Genomic DNA, 21550 nt, shown 5'->3' with positions numbered 1-21550 from the left:
CAGTTAGGGACCGTCAACATAGTGACAAATCACATTTTTCAAATTTCAATAGCTCTTTAACCATTACTCCAAACACTTTCAAAACTGGTTGTAGCTAACCCGATGGCATAGACACACATTGCACACGCTTCAGTTTGTCCATTTTCATCTCACAGGGGTTTACATGCATTTTTCAAAATGTAAAATTTCAATAGCTCCTTGGTCATGTGACCTAATGTCCACTGACTACCCTTCTATTTTGCACACTCTTGTTTGTGTACTGTAAAATCACGAGGTGTAACATACATTTTTCATAGTTTCAAATTTGCAAAAGCCCCTTGGTCATGTCAATTGCACACCTAAGAAGCATGCAGTGGATATGCACCCATATTACATAACCTCTAGTCATGTATCTTCTATATTGTTGTAACGTAAACTCCTACATCGCCTTGGTCCGTACAATTGCCCTTATTTTAGCGCCCCAAAAACGTAATACTTCCAGATCACTGTAATGTCAATACCATTGTAAAGCACAATTTCTCCCCTTTCCAACAAAATCAATTACATGACCTAAACTCTGCCCGTTTCTGCATAATTCAAGCAGGCAATGAGCCCCGTCGGTCTTTTTAAAAATGGCGGGTGTTGAAGCGAAACTAATGCGTGATAGTGAGAAGGACAGATGTTGTCGTGTGGGAAAATAGCTTTTTTCACTAGATCTGTCCAACTTATCACCTTATCGCCTCTAAAATGTAAATAAAACACTATAAATAGTTTATATAATGTGTCATTACATACCTATTTGAACATTTGTGTCGAATTTGAATCGGGTTTTAGGGCAGTGCCAAAGTGATCTTAGAAGTAAACAGCGGCTTTGAGAATGATGATCGCATGCAATTATGAAGCAAAACATGACTAGGTATCCCCCCCTTACTTACTGTCCATTTCTTGTTTTTAAAGGATGATAGAAGTGCTACACCTGGTGGAGAGAGATTGTAAGACAGAAATAGTTGCTTTATGCGTGCTGTACGTTACGACATGACACGTCAAGATGTAACGGAAGGTCAGTTTTTTAAACTTTTCTCCAATACTATAGAGCCATTACCATGTCGATCAACGCTTGTATAGAAACCTAGTTCACGCCCCCTAGTCAACACAGTCGCTACAGTCCCATTAGTTTTCTTTGTAGCCTCGTTTGAATGTCGCGGTTACGCACATTTGTATGGAATGGGGTGAGTTTACGTTACATTAATATTAGTTTGAAAATTAGGGGGTTCAGTCCAGTGTTGTGTTTACCCTTTTCTTTAATATTTATCTACAATAATTGGTAGTTCTAAGTACTTATTTTCCCAGTTTTTTATTTTTCCACAGTATTTAACAGTGGTACACAATAGGACAGAGACAGATAATATCTCCTTTCGTCGTTAATATCAACCATAAAGGAAAAGGGCAAAGTACGAGAGTCATGCTAATAATTGTCCAAAGCAGGGATGGAGAGTGAGCTGGTGAGGTAGGCTGGACAATACATATACTGAACAGGGATGGAGAGTGAGCTGGTGAGGTAGTCTGGACAATACATATACTGAACAGGGATGGAGAGTGAGCTGGTGAGGTAGTCTGGTCAATACATATACTGAACATGTAACCACAGTAATGGGGGCCAGTAAATCAATGAATAAAAATGGAATATTGACAAATTAAACAGAAATTGTAGACCTTTAATATTTTCCAACATGTCAACAGACGCTTAACTTCAATTAAGCATGAAACATTTCACAATGTTAACTTTCTCTTTATCCCTGGTTGATGTACATTTCAGAGCCTCTTCAGTGTGGATGGGGTATAGCATACGTTTTCAACAACAAAGACTGCACTTCCAGTTTGTGTTATTTCCTATGTTGAACCCTTTTGTCTTCATTCCTAGTTACAACACATGGAACCACCGTTGGCATGCAAAACATCCAATCAAAACAAAGCGGAACACGTTATAAATAATATCAAATATTAATGCAGTATGACGAATTACAAATTATCCATCCATTGTGTTATATCGTGAATTGTCTGACATGCCGTTACTGTTGTCAAAAGATTATAAACATGTTAAATAAAGTTACTAACCCAGTCAGTCTTTGGGCCACATCCAGGTTCTTTATCAGTGGCACACATGAAGCAGTTGTTGGCTTTGTTGAACTCCGAAATCATAGGTATGAACTGAACATATGGCTGTCCCAACTACATAAAAATAAAGAATTGACATTTACTTTGTCATTACATACCAGACATTTTTAGTATATCCTCAGCCATTTCTTTTTGCAGTTGCTCCATGTGTTTTTGAAGGTTCCATATCAATTTGGGAGGGGATGTTGGGGAAGTTCTGTGCAACTTCCTTGGCCATCTACACCAACAAATAAAATAGAGTTTTTGACCTAATTGTCACATAAAAGCTAACCACTCATTATTGAAAATCTAACTATCAACCCTGCATTACAAAGACCCCACAGCTGAATGTGTCCTGCTACACTTTATGTCCTCCCAGTCATCTTTACCATGGCAGGATCTTCTCATTTTGAAGTATTCTCTTTTTCTGTAAAAATAATGGAATTATGATTAGTTATAGGCAAATGAATACACAAGCCAAATGTGTATGCTGTTTTCCTTATCACTATATTCTAGTAGTAATTTATTAGTAGAGGTAATTTCCTTTATGCCCCATTCTACACACAGCCTAAATTGTAGGCACTGAACCATTTACAGGACAATAATAAAAGTAGCATATAAGATCCAACCCTCACAGAGTGAATAAACGTAGAGCGTTTGTAGACTTTAAGAACAAAAATATGAAGTGACATCAGTACGTGCTTAAAGAAAGAAAGTCATATCACAAAGATCACAGATGACAGTGCCCACCCAACTCATGTCCTGACCAACTAAAACAAAGAAATAACACAAGAACTAGGGTCAGAACGTGACAAGTTGAGTAATATGAATGTGCAAGTAGAGATACTGGTGGTGCAAAGGAGCAAAAAAAAATATAATAATTACAATATGGGGATGAGGTAGTTGGATGGGTTATTTACAGGGTTACAGTGGTGCAAAAAAGTATTTAGTCAGCCACCAATTGTGCAAGTTCTCCCACTTAAAAATATGAGAGAGGCCTGTAATTTTCATCATAGGTACACTTCAACTATGACAGACAAAATGAGAAAAAAAATCCAGAAAATCACATTGTAGGATTTTTTATGAATTTATTTGCAAATTATGGTGGAAAATAAGTATCTCTCATCTTTTTAAGTGGGAGAACTTGCACAATTGGTGGCTGACTAAATACTTTTTTGCCCCACTGTAGGTACAGGTGCAATGATCTGTAAGCTGCTTTGATAGCCGATGCTTAAAGTGGCCTAAATCAAATTTTATTAGTCACATGCGCCGAATACAACAGTGAAATGCTTACTTACGAGCCACCAACCAACAATGCAGTACAAATAAGAATAAGAAATAAAAGTAACAAGTAATTAAAGAGCTGCAGTAAAATAACAATAGCGATACTATATACAGGGGAGTACCGGTACAGGGGCACCGGTTAGTTGAGGTAATTGAGGTAATATGTACATGTAGGTAGAGTTATTAAAGTGACTGTATACATGATAACAACAGAGAGTAGCAGCGGTGTAAAAGAGGAGGGGGGTGGCATTGCAAATAGTCTGGGTAGCCATCTGATTAGATGTTCAGGAGTCTTATGGCTTGGATGTAGAAGCTGTTTAGAAGCCTCTTGGACCTAGACTTGGCGCTCCAGTACCGCTTGCCGTGCGGTAGCAGACAGAACAGTCTATGACTAGGATGGCTGGAGTCTTTGACAATGTTTAGGGCCTTCCTCTGACATTGCCTGGTATAGATGTCCTGGATGGCAGGGAGCTTTGCCCCAGTGATGTACTGGGCCGTACGCACTACGCTCTGTAGTGCCTTGCGGTCGGAGGCCGAGCAGTTGCCATACCAGGCGGTGATGCAACCATGCTCTCGATTGTGCAGCTGTAGAACCTTTTGAGGATCTGAGGACCCATGCCAAAACTGTTCAGTTTCCTGAGGGGAAATAGGTTTTGTTGTGCCCTCTTCACAACTGTCTTGGTGTGCTTGGACCATGTTAGTTTGTTGGTGATATGGACACCAAGGAACTTGATGCTCTCAACCTGCTTCACTACATCTCCGTCGATGAGAATGGGGGTGTGCTCTGTCCTCTTTTTCCTGTAGTCCACAATCATCTCCTTTGTCTTGATCACGTTGAGGGAGAGGTTGTTGTCCTGGCCCCCACGGCCAGGTCTCTGACCTCCTCCCTACAGTCTCATCGTTGTCGGTGATCAGGCCTACCACTGTTGTCATCTGCAAACTTAATGGTGTTGGAGTCATGCCTGGCCGTGCAGTCATGAGTGAACAGGGAGTACAGGAGGGGACTGAGCACGCACCGCTGAGAGACCCCTGTGTTGAGGATCAGCGTGGCGGATATGTTGTTACCTACCCTTACCAACTGGGGGCGGCCCGTCAGGAAGTCCAGGATCCAGTTGCAGGGGGAGGTGTTTAGTCCCAGGGTCCTTAGCTTAGTGATGAGCTTTGACGGCACTATGGTGTTGAACGCTGAGCTGTAGTCAATGAATAGCATTCTCACGCAGATGTTCCTTTTGTCCATGTGGGAAAGGGCGGCGTGGAGTGCAATAGAGATTGCATCATCTGTGGATCTGTTATGGTGGTATGCAAATTGGAGTGGATCTAGGGTTTCTGGGATGATGGTGTTGATGTGAGCCATGACCAGCCTTTAAATGCACTTCATCGCTACAGACGTGAGTGCTACAGGTCGGTAGTCATTTAGGCAGGTTACCTTAGTCCCTGTGCCCAAGAACACTAGGGTGGTCTGCTTAAAACATGTTGGTATTACAGACTCGGACAGGGACAGGTTGAAAATGTCAGTGAAGACACTTGCCAGTTGGTCATGCTTCTCAGTGCTAGAGGCGTCACTACAGACCAACACTCTGCGTTGTGTCATTTTAATTAGGACGCTGCCACAACTGAAGGTCTGCTAGTTTACAGTGCCTTGCGAAAGTATTCGGCCCCCTTGAACTTTGCAACCTTTTGCCACATTTCAGGCTTCAAACATAAAGATTTAAAACTGTATTTTTTTGTGAAGAATCAACAACAAGTGGGACACAATCATGAAGTGGTACAACATTTTTTGTATATTTCAAACTTTTTTAACAAATCAAAAACTGAAAAATTGGGCGTGCAAAATTATTCAGCCCCCTTAAGTTAATACTTTGTAGTGCCACCTTTTGCTGCGATTACAGCTGTAAGTCACTTGGGGTATGCCTCTATCAGTTTTGCACATCGAGAGACTGAAATGTTTTCCCATTCCTCCTTGCAAAACAGCTCGAGCTCAGTGAGGTTGGATGGAGAGCATTTGTGAACAGCAGTTTTCAGTTCGTTCCACAGATTCTCGATTGGATTCAGGTCTGGACTTTGACTTGGCCATTCTAACACCTGGACATGTTTATTTTTGAACCATTCCATTGTAGATTTGTCTTTATGTTTTGGATCATTGTCTTGTTGGAAGACAAATCTCCGTCCCAGTCTCAGGTCTTTTGCAGACTCCATCAGGTTTTCTTCCAGAATGGTCCTGTATTTGGCTCCATCCATCTTCCCATCAATTTTAACCATCTTCCCTGTCCCTGCTGAAGAAAAGCAGGCCCAAACCATGATGCTGCCACCACCATGTTTGACAGTGGGGATGGTGTGTTCAGCTGTGTTGCTTTTACACCAAACATAACGTTTTGCATTGTTGCCAAAAAGTTCAATTTTGGTTTCATCTGACCAGAGCACCTTCTTCCACATGTTTGGTGTGTCTCCCAGGTGGCTTGTGGCAAACTTTAAACTACACTTTTTATGGATATCTTTAAGAAATGGCTTTCTTCTTGCCACTCTTCCATAAAGGCCAGATTTGTGCAATATACGACTGATTGTTGTCCTATGGACAGAGTCTCCCACCTCAGCTGTAGATCTCTGCAGTTCATCCAGAGTGATCATGGGCCTCTTGGCTGCATCTCTGATCAGTCTTCTCCTTGTATGAGCTGAAAGTTTAGAGGGACGGCCAGGTCTTGGTAGATTTGCAGTGGTCTGATACTCCTTCCATTTCAATGTTATCACTTGCACAGTGCTCCTTGGGATGTTTAAAGCTTGGGAAATCTTTTTGTATCCAAATCCGGCTTTAAACTTCTTCACAACAGTATCTCGGACCTGCCTGGTGTGTTCCTTGTTCTTCATGATGCTCTCTGCGCTTTTGACGGACCTCTGAGACTATCACAGTGCAGGTGCATTTATACAGAGACTTGATTACACACAGGTGGATTGTATTTATCATCATTAGTCATTTAGGTCAACATTGGATCATTCAGAGATCCTCACTGAACTTCTGGAGAGAGTTTGCTGCACTGAAAGTAAAGGGGCTGAATAATTTTGCACGCCCAATTTTTCAGTTTTTGATTTGTTAAAAAAGTTTGAAATATCCAATAAATGTCGTTCCACTTCATGATTGTGTCCCACTTGTTGTTGATTCTTCACAAAAAATTACAGTTTTATAACTTTATGTTTGAAGCCTGAAATGTGGCAAAAGGTCGCAAAGCTCAAGGGGGCCGAATACTTTCGCAAGGCACTGTAATTATTTTTATTTGCCCTGCACACAAAGAGACAACACACATTATGTTAACCCTTGGTGCGGTCCTAGCTCTCAGGCACCTTGCTAGCTGGAGGTCAGGCAAAAGACAACCAAAAGGAAATAACAGGTGCTGGGTGCACAACAGCACACCATACAATACCAGTAAAATTATACAGAACATAATTCAGACAACATAAAGACATACCTGCACACGAAGAGACAACACACATTCAATGCACAACAGCACACCATACAATACCAGTAAAATGATACAGAACATCATTCAGACAACATAAAGACATACCTGCACACGAAGAGACAGAACACATTATGTTAACCCTTGGCGCAGTCATAGCTCTCAGGCACCTGAGCAAGCACATGGACACTCACTCAAACACTGTCCCAAGTACTCACAAGTTACAATAGATACCCTAGTTAGGGAGCTTTGTGAAACTTGTTAACATAAATCTTTATATTGTCCACATTGTAACAAACTTATGGTAGCATAACAGTACATTGTGTAACATTATGACGGTTTTATATTGAACAATTTCGGAGCCAAGAACAACATACCTTGCTAGCTGAAGGTCAGGCAAAAGAGAACAATAAGGGGGTATGGAAATACAGATACCCGCAATGGGCCAAACCAAAATATACAAAACTTTTACAATCACATGTATGTACAATATTGATATGAAAAGTGTTTGTACACCAAAGAAAAACATTAGCTATGCAGCTGTAATTAAATAAAAAAATACACTGAATTATTATTATTATTATCAAATTATTAACATTCCCTCTTGACCTGGCCTATTTGAACTGGTCATTGTGTGCAACTTGGTGCATAATCTAGGGGAACAACATCACACTGCTACATATGTATACAGGGCAGCAGCCTCTAAGGTGCAGGGTTGAGTAACCGGGTGGTAGCCGGCTAGTGATGGCTATTTAACAGTGTGATGGCCTTGACATAGAAGATGTTTTTCAGTCTCTTGGTGCCAGCTTTGATGCACCTGTACTGACCTAGCCTTCTGGATAGTAGCGGGGTGAACAGGCCATGGCTTGGGTGGTTGGTGTCCTTGATTATGTTTTTAGCCTTCCTGTGGGGCGGCCCGTCAGGAAGTCCAGGACCCAGTAGCACAGGGTGGGGCTCAGACCAAGGGCCCCGAGCTTAATGATGAGTTTGGAGGTTACTATGGTGTTGAAGGCTAAGTTTTAGTCAATGAACAGCATTCTTACAGAGGTATTCTCTTTTCCAGGTGGAATTGGGCAGTTTGCAGTGCGATGTCGATTGCATTGTCTGTGGATCTATTTAGGAGGTAACAGATGCAAGCAGTAGAATCCGATTTAAAAAAACATAAAAATACACCATATGGAACAGCGGGGACTGTGAAGAGACACACACACACACAGGTACAGAGTAGCTGTTGCCTTGGCAATGGGGATCCCTAATAAATACAAATACAAATGTAGAAAATCAATACTTGGACACAATCAAATTGTATTTGTCACATGGGCCGAATACAACAGGTGTTGTACCGTGAAATGCTTACTCTACAAACTCTTAACCAACAATTCAGTTCAATAAATATATTTACTAAATAATATTTACAAAATAAAATAAATTAAAATATAAAATAAAAGGTAACACAATAAAATAACAATACCAAGGATATATACAGGGGGTACCGATACCCAGTTGGGGGTACAGGTTAGTCGAGGTAATTTGTACATGTAGGTAGGGGTAAAGTGACTGCATAGATAAGAAACAGTGAGTAGCAGCAGTGTAAAAACAGGGGGGCAGGCAATGTAAATAGTCTGGGTAATCTCGTAAAGTTTAATATAGTCAGGAATGGATGGACTACTTAAATTTAAGATGTGATAGAGATGGAAGGGAGAGCAGTGAGCTAGAGAAATGGGCAGAGAAAGGGAGAGAAATAGGCAGAGAGCGAAATAGGCAGAGAGAAAGAGGGGCAGAGAGAGAGAGCTTGGGGCTGGTATTTTGATGCAGGTTATCCAGCTGCACTGAGAGAGGAGGCTACGTAGTAACGCAACACGCACGGTACGGTGTGTGATCATTGCATTTCTCTGTGAAAAACAACCTGCACGATATGGAGACCTGGATTCTGACGTTCCGCTGTTATGGAATTTGATAATTGCCGCGGTTAGAGATATCAATATACCGTCGGCGGAAAAACAATGTCCTTCAACGTTACGTCTGATGGGGGGCGCATTCATTCCTGCTGGAGCTGAGTCGACGCACCAGGGATGTTTAGAAGCCGCCCGGACCCACCAGACCAATAAGGTCTTCAGAATAATGCATTGCCGTTTTCCGACCATGTTTATGGTGTGTGGACATACTGTAGCAGGGTTAATAATTCGAACCGGCTAGTGACAGCTGGTTCTCCTGCAATAGACTAAGTTATATCGCTGGAAATGGTCATCATTAGACTGGATCTGTGTAGCTTCCAGCCGTACCTTTTCTGAAAGGATGCAGGTGAAAAATCAGATCTGTACAGAGAGGAGTACCGAAGACCCCGAACACGATGATAACCAGAAACATACTTCATGTTTTTCTAATATCAAAATATTTCTAGTATCGGAATGTGCGCTGATGCTGGCGCAGGGGACGGTTGGCGCGTATCTGGTAAGTTATCCTCTCAGAACGCTGTCGAACGTCCCAACCTTCCAGTGATGGGAAATCATGTTTGTTCCCCTTCACATGCGATGTAGGCGATTTTCTTTTGGTGAGAAACCGTGACGTTAGGTCGTGGCCCTTACACACGGAGCTCGCCAGAATCAACATTCATGCACAACAATGTCGCCGGCGGTGTTGTTTTGTGTTCACATGAAATCAGGCTCATATCACGGAGCCTTCCAATTTCCACTGTCCATTGATTTATAACGCAGACGCATCAGGCTAAGAGACTGCACCAGTAGAATGGTTGCCACGACACGTAACAACGCACAAACACGTTTTTGACCGGTTCACCAGGTGACATCTGGTCTCAGTATAAAATGTGTATTTTGATGGCAGTTAGGCTACATCTTCTTAACAGATGATGGGCCTCTGTCGTGAGGCAGGCAGGTGGTATTCACCAGTGGAGCACCAGCATCACATGGCCGATACTGTATTTATGACAGGCCTCATCAGTATGAACCTGCAGATAAACCAACACTGCTTTTGATTATAACTGTTGGAACTAGCTGGGGCCATGATACGCATGGTGCATAATAGACTTGTTGAATAACTGTTGGAACTAGCTGGGGCTATGATACGCATGGTGCATAATAGACTTGTTGAATAACTGTTGGAACTAGCTGGGGCTATGATACGCATGGTGCATAATAGACTTGTTGAATAACTGTTGGAACTAGCTGGGGCCATGATACGCATGGTGCATAATAGACTTGTTGAATAACTGTTGGAACTAGCTGGGGCTATGATACGCATGGTGCATAATAGACTTGTTGAATAACTGTTGGAACTAGCTGGGGCCATGATACGCATGGTGCATAATAGACTTGTTGAATAACTGTTGGAACTAGCTGGGGCTATGATACGCATGGTGCATAATAGACTTGTTGAATAACTGTTGGAACTAGCTGGGGCTATGATACGCATGGTGCATAATAGACTTGTTGAATAACTGTTGGAACTAGCTGGGGCCATGATACGCATGGTGCATAATAGACTTGTTGAATAACTGTTGTTGTACCACCAGACCCCCCCCCTCCTAATTTCAGTTGACATATTTTCAATAATGCAGATGTGGGCAATTTGATTTGAGGTGTTGGGCTGGTCTGTAGTGCAGTGCTTAGTGTACAATTAATAGTGTCCCCTTATGTCCAAGCCCCCTAACCACAAGTGGTGGAAAAAGTACCCAATTGTCATACTTGAGTAAAAGTAAAGATACCTTAATAGAAAAAGTCACCAAGTAAAATCCAACTTGAGTTAAAGTCTAAAAGTATTCAGTTTAGTCTCCTCTACTTACTAAATCGCCACATTATTCAATAATAGATGTAGATCATGATATTAGAACCCAAATGTTGACCAGTAGGCCCTAGATCAAATCAAATTGTATTGTCACATGCACCGAATACAACAGGTGTAGTAGACCTTACAGTGAAATGCTGAATACAACAGGTGTAGGTAGACCTTACAGTGAAATGCTGAATACAACAGGTGTAGTAGACCTTACAGTGAAATGCTGAATACAACAGGTGTAGTAGACCTTACAGTGAAATGCTGAATACAACAGGTGTAGGTAGACCTTACAGTGAAATGCTGAATACAACAGGTGTAGTAGACCTTACAGTGAAATGCTGAATACAACAGGTGTAGTAGACCTCACAGTGAAATGCTGAATTCAACAGGTGTAGTAGACCTTACAGTGAAATGCTGAATACAACAGGTGTAGGTAGACCTTACAGTGAAATGCTGAATACAACAGGTGTAGTAGACCTTACAGTGAAATGCTGAATACAACAGGTGTAGGTAGACCTTACAGTGAAATGCTGAATACAACAGGTGTAGGTAGACCTTACAGTGAAATGCTGAATACAACAGGTGTAGTAGACCTTACAGTGAAATGCTTACTTAACAAGCCCTTATAAGAGGTTGTGTTTAGCGCATGTGACAAATAAAGTGTGATTTGATTTGAGATGTCAACCTTATAGGCTCCTCGTCTCCCCCACACTACATAGTACAGATATCCCTCTCCCCCACACTACAAATTACAGATATCCCTCTCCCCCACACTACATAGTACAGATATCTCTCTCCCCCACACTACATAGTACAGATATCCCTCTCCCCCACACTACATACTACAGATATCCCTCTCCCCCGCACTACATAGTACAGATATCCCTCTCCCCCACACTACATAGTACAGATATCCCTCTCCCCCACACTACATAGTACAGATATCCCTCTCCCCCGCACTACATAGTACAGATATCCCTCTCCCCCACACTACATAGTACAGATATCTCTCTCCCCCGCACTACATACTACAGATATCCCTCTCCCCCACACTACATAGTACAGATAACCCTCTCCCCCACACTACATACTACAGATATCCCTCTCCCCCACACTACATAGTACAGATAACCCTCTCCCCCACACTACATAGTACATATATCCCTCTCCCCCACACTACAAATGACAGATATCCCTCTCCCCCACACTACATACTACAGATATCTCTCTCCCCCACACTACATAGTACAGATATCTCTCTCCCCCACACTACATACTACAGATATCCCTCTCCCCCGCACTACATAGTACAGATATCCCTCTCCCCCACACTACATAGTACAGATATCCCTCTCCCCCACACTACATAGTACAGATATCCCTCTCCCCCACACTACATAGTACAGATATCCCTCTCCCCCACACTACATAGTACAGATATCCCTCTCCCCCACACTACATAGTACAGATATCCCTCTCCCCCACACTACATAGTACAGATAACCCTCTCCCCCACACTACATACTACAGATATCCCTCTCCTCCACACTACAGATAGCCCTCTCCCCCACACTACATAGACAGATAGCCCTCTCCCCAACATTACATAGACAGATATCCCTCTCCCCCACACTACATAGTACAGATAGCCCTCTCCCCCACACCACATAGACAGATAGCCCTCTCCCCCACACTACATAGACAGATAGCCCTCTCCTCCACACTACATAGACAGATAGCCCTCTCCCCCACACCACATAGACAGATAGCCCTCTCCTCCACACTACATAGACAGATAGCCCTCTCCTCCACACTACGTAGACAGATAGCCCTCTCCTCCACACTACGTAGACAGATAGCCCTCTCCTCCACACTACATAGACAGATAGCCCTCTCCTCCACACTACATAGACAGATAGCCCTCTCCCCCACACTACATAGACAGATAGCCCTCTCCCCCACACTACATAGACAGATAGCCCTCTCCTCCACACTACATAGACAGATAGCCCTCTCCTCCACACTACATAGACAGATAGCCCTCTCCCCCACACTACATAGACAGATAGCCCTCTCCCCCACACTACATAGACAGATAGCCCTCTCCTCCACACTACATAGACAGATAGCCCTCTCCTCCACACTACATAGACAGATAGCCCTCTCCCCCACACTACATAGACAGATAGCCCTCTCCTCCACACTACATAGACAGATAGCCCTCTCCCCACACTACATAGACAGATAGCCCTCTCCTCCACACTACATAGACAGATAGCCCTCTCCCCCACACTACATAGACAGATAGCCCTCTCCTCCACACTACGTAGACAGATAACCCTCTCCCCCACACTACGTAGACAGATAGCCCTCTCGTCCACACTACATAGACAGATAGCCCTCTCCCCCACACTACATAGTACAGATAGCCCTCTCCCCCACACTACATAGTACTAATAGCCCTCTCCTCCACACTACGTAGACAGATAGCCCTCTCGTCCACACTACGTAGACAGATAGCCCTCTCGTCCACACTACATAGACAGATAGCCCTCTCGTCCACACTACATAGACAGATAGCCCTCTCCTCCACACTACGTGGACAGATAGCCCTCTCGTCCACACTACGTAGACAGATAGCCCTCTCCTCCACACTACGTAGACAGATAGCCCTCTCGTCCACACTACATAGACAGATAGCCCTCTCCCCCACACTACATAGACAGATAGCCCTCTCCCCCACACTACATAGTACAGAGAGCCCTCTCCCCCACACTACATAGTACAGATAGCCCTCTCCTCCACACTACGTAGACAGATAGCCCTCTCCTCCACACTACATAGACAGATAGCCCTCTCCTCCACACTACATAGACAGATTGCCCTCTCCTCCACACTACGTAGACAGATATAACATTGTGTTTCTAGGTGAGTGTTCTGACCACCCTGGAGCGCCGCTTCAACCTCCAGTCCGCCGACGTGGGCGTGATCGCCAGCAGCTTCGAGATCGGCAACCTGGCCCTCATCCTATTTGTCAGCTACTTCGGCGCAAAGGCCCATCGGCCGCGTCTGATTGGCTGTGGAGGCCTCGTCATGGCGCTGGGCGCGCTGCTCTCCGCCCTGCCAGAGTTCCTGACCCACCAGTATGAGTATGAGGCCGGGGATGGGTGGCACGCGGAGGACGGGAGGGATGTGTGTTCCAACATGACCAGGACTGAGGGCAGAGACTCCGCCTTCCTGTGTGGGAACAAGTCCAACACCAACATGATGTACCTGCTGCTGATAGGGGCCCAGGTACTGCTGGGGATCGGGGCAACACCAGTACAGCCTCTAGGGGTGTCCTACATAGACGACCACGTTAAGAGGAAAGACTCCTCTCTGTATATAGGTGAGTATATCAACCTTATATAATATACATATTAATAATGGAACAACTGTTACTCGTCTCTGTATATGGAGTAGGACCACACGCATTAGGAAGAAAGTAGTGACTCGTGATACTGTATATAGAGGTCAGTTAACTACCACTCCCTAACCACAATAACCCTAACCACAATTCCAGCAGGTTCTCTCTGTATATACTGTAGGTGAGTAGGACCACACACTTTAGAACAAAATAACTTGGAGCACCTCGCTGAAACGTTCAACCAGCCCGTCAGTTTGAGGGTGGTAACGGGTTGTGCCATGCTGTCTGTGATGCTGCTTTATGAGCTTGGAGTTGAATTTGGTTCCCTGATCAGTGACAATATAACCTATTGGAACATGACTAACTACTTGTTAGTATTCCTGTGATGTGTTTGGAAACGCACACCATAGGGCAGAGGTAGGTAACTACATTCAGCCTAGGGCTGATTCATGTCAGAGCAGATGGTTGGGAGAATGGAACATAATTATAATAATTTGTACACTCTAAATTGACCACAATTAAATTGACCCAAAAAGAGATTGTATTTGTAAAAGTTGTTCCATAGTAATTTCATAGCTTGATTACATTGAGACACGATCACATTTCTTTTTTTCGCTGGATTCCTGGCGGTTTTTAGTCTTTTTGGACCAATTATTATTGTAATGTTTTTTTGCAAAAAGCTTTGGGGGAGCCCAAAACAAATGACTGGCAGGCCGATTTTGGCACGCGGGCTGCCAGTTGCCGACCCCTGCCATAGAGGTTAAGTGCTGAGAGAGAATGATGAGGACAGTAACAGATGGTAATGAGGTAATTTAGCATCAGCACAACAGGCAGAATACAGTGGCTAGTAAATGAGAAGAAAAACTCAATTCAACACTATATCATAATGACTCCATTCTTTACAACATTATCTGGCTCTAACTAACAAGTACTAGCCCTGGATTAACTCTGTGGCTCTAACTAATAAGTACTAACCCTGGATTAACTCTGTGGCTCTAACTAACAAGTACTAGCCCTGGATTAACTCTCTGTCTCTAACTAATAAACACTAGCCCTGGATTAACTCTGTCTCTAACTAACAAGTACTATCCCTGGATTAACTCTCGGGCTCTAACTAACAAGTACTATCCCTGGGTTAACTCTGTCTCTTAACTAACAAGTACTAGCCCTGGATTACCTCTGTGGCTCTAACTAACAAGTACTAGCCCTGGATTACCTCTGTGGCTCTAACTAACAAGTACTAGCCCTGGATTACCTCTGTGGCTCTAACTAACAAGTACTAGCCCTGGATTACCTCTGTGGCTCTAACTAACAAGTACTAGCCCTGGATTACCTCTGTGGCTCTAACTAACAAGTACTATCCCTGGATTACCTCTGTGGCTCTAACTAACAAGTACTAGCCCTGGATTACCTCTGTGGCTCTAACTAACAAGTACTAGCCCTGGATTACCTCTGTGGCTCTAACTAACAAGTACTAGCCCTGGATTACCTCTGTGGCTCTAACTAACAAGTACTAGCCCTGGATTACCTCTGTGGCTCTAACTAACAAGTACTAGTCCTGGATTAACTCTGTGGCTCTAACTAACAAGTACTAGCCCTGGATTAACTCTGTCTCTAACTAACAAGTACTATCCCTGAATTAACTCTCTGGATCTAACTAATAAATACTAGCCCTGGATTAACTCTCTGGCTCTAACTAACAAGTACTAGCCCTGGATTAACTCTCTGGCTCTAACTAATAAATACTAGCCCTGGATTAACTCTCTGGCTCTAACTAACATGTACTATCCCTGGATTTACTCTGTGGTTCTAACTAACAAGTACTAGCCCTGGATTAACTCTGGCTCTAACTAACAAGTACTAGCCCAGGATTAACTCTGTGGTTCTAACTAACAAGTACTAGCCCTGGATTAACTCTCTGGCTCTAACTAACAAGTACTAGCCCTGGATTAACTCTGTGGGTCTAACTAATAAATACTAGCCCTGGATTAACTCTGTCTCTAACTAACAAGTACTAGCCCTGGATTAACTCTGGCTCTAACTAACAAGTACTAGCCCTGGATTAACTCTCTGGCTCTAACTAATAAATACTAGCCCTGGATTAACTCTGTGGCTCTAACTAATAAATACTAGCCCTGGATTAACTCTCAAATTAATCTCTCCCCTACATTTAAATCACCATCAAGACTAATGGCGTGACTAAGGGGCTGACTGAGGGACTGATTCTGACCAGTCACTAGGTTACGTAAACCTAATGACAGTGACTACAGAGGTTTAATGACACAGTGACTACATGACACAGTGACTACAGAGGTCTAATGACACAGTGACTACAGAGGTCTAATGACACAGTGACTACAGAGGTCTAATGACACAGTGACTACAGAGGCCTAATGACACAGTGACTACAGAGGCCTAATAACACTGTCATTAGACCTCTGTAGTCACTGTGTCATTAGACCTCTGTAGTTAATGTGTCATTAGACAGAACAAGGCTACCAGCAGACTAGAACCAAGCTACTGCCAGGCTAGAACCAGGCTACTACCAGGCTAGAACCAAGCTACCAGCAGGCTAGAACCATGCTACCAGCAGGCTAAAACCATGCTACCAGCAGGCTAGAACCAGTCTACCGCCAGGCTGGAACCAGGCTACCAGCAGGCTAGAACCAGGCTACCAGCAGGTTAGAACCAGGCTACAGCAGGTTAGAACCAGCCTACCGCCAGGCTAGAACCAGGTTACCACCAGACTAGAACCAGGCTACCTGCAGGCTAGAACCAGGCTACCAGCAGACTAGAACCAAGCTACCAGCAGGCTAGAACCAGGCTACCACCAGGCTAGAACCAAGCTACCAGCAGGCTAGAACCATGCTACCAGCAGGCTAGAACCAAGCTACCCCTAGGCTAGAACCAGGTTACCAGCAGGCTAGAACCAGGTTACCAGCAGGCTAGAACCAGGCTACTGGCAGGCTAGAACCAGGCTACCAGCAGGCTAGAACCAGGCTACCAGCAGGCTAGAACCAGGCTATCGCCAGACTAGAACCAGGCTACCAGCAGGCTAGAACCAGGCTACCGGCAGGCTAGAACCAGGCTACCAGCAGGCTAGAACCAGTCTATCGCCAGGCTGGAACCAGGCTACCAGCAGGCTAGAACCAGGTTACCACCAGACTAGAACCAGACTATCTGCAGACTAGAACCAGGCTACCAGCAGACTAGAACCAAGCTACCAGCAGACTAGAACCAAGCTACCACCAGGCTAGAACCAAGCTACCAGCAGGCTAGAACCATGCTACCAGCAGGCTAGAACCAAGCTACCTGCATGTTAGAACTAGGCTACCTGCAGACTGGAACCAGGCTACCAGCAGACTAGAACCAAGCTACTGCCAGGCTAGAACCAGGCTACTACCAGGCTAGAACCAGGTTACCACCAGACTAGAACCAGACTATCTGCAGACTAGAACCAGGCTACCAGCAGACTAGAACCAAGCTACCAGCAGACTAGAACCAAGCTACCACCAGGCTAGAACCAAGCTACCAGCAGGCTAGAACCATGCTACCAGCAGGCTAGAACCAAGCTACCTGCATGCTAGAACTAGGCTACCTGCAGACTGGAACCAGGCTACCAGCAGACTAGAACCAAGCTACTGCCAGGCTAGAGCCAGGCTACTACCAGGCTAAAACCAAGCTACCAGCAGGCTAGAACCATGCTACCAGCAGGCTAGAACCATGCTACCAGCAGGCTAGAACCAGGCTACCAGCAGGTTAGAACCAGGCTACAGCAGGTTAGAACCAGCCTACCGCCAGGCTAGAACCAGGTTACCACCAGACTAGAACCAGGCTACCTGCAGGCTAGAACCAGGCTACCAGCAGACTAGAACCAAGCTACCAGCAGGCTAGAACCAGGCTACCACCAGGCTAGAACCAAGCTACCAGCAGGCTAGAACCATTCTACCAGCAGGCTAGAACCAAGCTACCCCTAGGCTAGAACCAGGTTACCAGCAGGCTAGAACCAGGCTACCGGCAGGCTAGAACCAGGCTACCAGCAGGCTAGAAACAGGCTACCAGCAGGCTAGAACCATGCTATCGCCAGACTAGAACCAGGCTACCAGCAGGCTAGAACCAGGCTACCGGCAGGCTAGAACCAGGCTACCAGCAGGCTAGAACCAGTCTATCGCCAGGCTGGAACCAGGCTACCAGCAGGCTATAACCAGGTTACCACCAGACTAGAACCAGACTATCTGCAGACTAGAACCAGGCTACCAGCAGACTAGAACCAAGCTACCAGCAGACTAGAACCAAGCTACCACCAGGCTAGAACCAAGCTACCAGCAGGCTGGAACCAGGCTACCAGCAGGCTATAACCAGGTTACCACCAGACTAGAACCAGACTATCTGCAGACTAGAACCAGGCTACCAGCAGACTAGAACCAAGCTACCAGCAGACTAGAACCAAGCTACCACCAGGCTAGAACCAAGCTACCAGCAGGCTAGAACCATGCTACCAGCAGGCTAGAACCAAGCTACCTGCATGCTAGAACTAGGCTACCTGCAGACTGGAACCAGGCTACCAGCAGACTAGAACCAAGCTACTGCCAGGCTAGAACCAGGCTACTACCAGGCTAGAACCAAGCTACCAGCAGGCTAGAACCATGCTACCAGCAGGCTAGAACCATGCTACCAGCAGGCTAGAACCAGTCTACCGCCAGGCTGGAACCAGGCTACCAGCAGGCTAGAACCAGGCTACCAGCAGGTTAGAACCAGGCTACAGCAGGTTAGAACCAGCCTACCGCCAGGCTAGAACCAGGTTACCACCAGATTAGAACCAGGCTACCTGCAGGCTAGAACCAGGCTACCAGCAGACTAGAACCAAGCTACCAGCAGGCTAGAACCAGGCTACCAGCAGGCTAGAACCATGCTACCAGCAGGCTAGAACCAAGCTACCCCTAGGCTAGAACCAGGTTACCAGCAGGCTAGAACCAGGTTACCAGCAGGCTAGAACCAGGCTACCGGCAGACTAGAACCAGGCTACCGGCAGACTAGAACCAGGTTACCGGCAGGCTAGAACTAGCCTACCGCCCGGCTAGAACCAGGCTACCGGCAGACTAGAACCAGCCAGGCTAGAACCAGGCTACCAGCAGGCTAGAACCAGGCTACCAGCAGGCTAGAACCAGGCTACAGCAGGTTAGAACCAGCCTACCGCCAGGCTAGAACCAGGCTACCAGCAGGCTAGAACCAGGCTACCAGCAGGCTAGAACCAGGCTACCAGCAGGCTAGAACCAGGCTACCAGCAGGCTAGAACCAGGCTACAGCAACTTCCGGAAACATTGGAGGATACATTGTCAACATATATACAGCACCATAGTGTCATCAGAGAAACACATGAAGATTCAATAATGTTGTTTCAAATGCTTTTATTTCTATGTTTCAATCCAAAGTGATACAGAAAACCACATTGTTCTGTACTACAAAATATTTATTTGATCTAAATCCGATAAGGCAATAAGACATGAGAAGCCGTGAATTATTGTGAATAACACACGGCTGATGATTTGAATGAACAGGACACTGGATAATGTGTCAGATGTATTGTAGACATCTTCACCTTTACTCTCCTCCTCCTGTGACTTGATGTCTTCCTCTCAGCAGCCGTAGAGTCGGTTGATCCTCAGGATGTCAGTGGTGGACAACCCCTGTCTCTGGCCGATGGACACGTCGGGGTTGGGGATGGGGGTGATGGTGTCCATCCCGTTGATAGAGAAGGCTGTTTTTCCATAGTGCATGACAGAGCTGTAGTCATAGGGAGTGTTCAGGTTGTTGGTGTTTTGTTTATCGAAGTTATAGGCCATGTTAGAGTCGATGTTACTCCAGTTGATCCTGATGTACTGGTCACGGTCGCTCCTGGTTTGCTCGTGCTGGAATCCCAGAGCATGGAGGGTCTCGTGCTGAATGATGCCGAGAAAGATGCAGCCAACGCTGTTAACAGAGACCGTCTGTTTCCCTCCAATTCTCCCGAGAGAAGAGTAGCAGCCGTTCAAACTCTCAAAGCTGATGTAGTCTTTCTGGTTGCCACGTGGCACAAAGTGAATGCAGGTCTTGCTGTGGAACGACTGGACGGCATGCTCAATCTCCTTCCTGTCGGAGGGAGTGAATCTGCTGTCTTCTATTGTGTAGGGCACTTCAACGTATCCGCCAGAGGCTTTGTTCCACAGGCAGCTGTTTCCTCCTTGCATGCACTGCATGGCGTTTCTGGTTCTTGGTACCACCAGGTCTCCCTCCATCAGCATCTCATCAGAGCCGTTATTAGCGGTCAGAATTCTCTCAGTGATGTCTACAGCCTCAAGGTGGTCTATCCACATGGCTGGTCCACTGTGGTCCATTTGGGCCTGAGAGAGGCCCAGTACCAGCAGCAGGATGGTTAGAGAGGGGCTTTGCTCCATCTTCAGTGTGTGGATGGCTCCTTGGATCTGGCAGTGGAGATACTCTAGATGTCTTGGTCTTTGAGATGCTTTGGAGAGGCTCCTTGGCACTGAGTCTTGATGTGTGATTCTGTCTGGTCAGTCCTGGGCTTTTATACAGACCTCTACAGGTGTGTCTGCAGGAGGATTAAGGGTTGGGGTCCATGTTGTTAGTTCTAAATAAACTTCTGAAGGGAGGACTCCATCTACAGTTTACACAAGGATTCATTTACTAGGCTGGAGTTCTTGTTTAAAACCACCATTAGGACTACTGGGCCGGCTCCAGGCATAAGCGACATGAGCGGTCGCCGACCCCAAAAATGTAATCATATCATTTTTTGGGGGAAACTCAGTCAGGGTCTCAACTTACTGTTGAGAGTAAAATTAGTAGAATACACAAGGTGCAAGTTTGAAATGTGGTTGTGCATCAGCTGTTTTTCACTTGTTATGTCAGTCACTGACCCTCAATCAGCCAGATAACAATGTTTAGAATTATTAGTCAGTATCACTCAGATATCATTAACATGGCAAAATGTGTACAACTGCAGAAAACTGGCTTTAAAAATGCAACATTTTCTCAACTCTCCATGGCAAAATGTGTAGAACTGCAGGGCATGTACTTTAACGTTCAAGAGAGGGGCCACAATATTTCTTTGATCTCTTGGCGGGGGCCCCAAAAATGTTAGAACCGGGCCTGCAACACACACACACACACACACACACACACACACACACACGTCGGTTTCCAGCTGGTCCAGTCTCCAGCTCATCCTTTAGGGCTATTCTGGGTGGGACTAGCTCACTGACGGACCTCTCTTAGCCATGTTGTCTTAAACAGTCCTCACTAAGGGTTTAAGCTGCTTTGTTTGCAGGAAACACCCCAACCCTGTTCTCATAGTTTATAAAATAGCTAACCTATTACCCAAATATACTGTTGTATCTTTATTAAAGTTACATGTGATGAATGAAAAGCACATCAATTTGTCCATCCAGTTGATAATAAAGTTGATGAGATCAGCCATATGTCCCCTAGT

The 21550-nt window shown here is 45.1% G+C and overlaps 2 protein-coding genes across 2 annotated transcripts in view; one reads left to right on the top strand and one right to left on the bottom strand.

Moving 5' to 3' along the window:
* The first annotated feature begins 8214 nt into the window (after positions 1 to 8214).
* Positions 8215 to 21550, top strand: part of slco3a1b (solute carrier organic anion transporter family member 3A1b) — a 50053-nt gene continuing 36717 nt past the window's right edge. The window contains exons 1-2 of the mRNA XM_090221996.1: positions 8215 to 9317; positions 13587 to 14046. Of these exons, the coding sequence (XP_090078122.1) occupies positions 9162 to 9317; positions 13587 to 14046 (616 nt within the window). The 5' untranslated portion in view covers positions 8215 to 9161. The remainder of the gene's footprint in view (positions 9318 to 13586; positions 14047 to 21550) is intronic.
* Positions 19461 to 20603, bottom strand: rbhce2 (hatching enzyme 2). The gene is given in 1 exon segment (NM_001172408.1): positions 19461 to 20603. A coding segment is annotated over 1 exon segment (798 nt). The 5' UTR covers positions 20499 to 20603; the 3' UTR covers positions 19461 to 19700.

This window comes from Oncorhynchus mykiss, chromosome 26, assembly GCF_057628025.1.
Source record: "Oncorhynchus mykiss isolate SJ-2025 chromosome 26, ASM5762802v1, whole genome shotgun sequence".
NCBI classification, from domain to species: Eukaryota; Metazoa; Chordata; class Actinopteri; order Salmoniformes; family Salmonidae; genus Oncorhynchus; species Oncorhynchus mykiss.
Note: the sequence above shows the minus strand (reverse complement) of the source record. Positions and strands in the feature narration are given on the sequence as shown.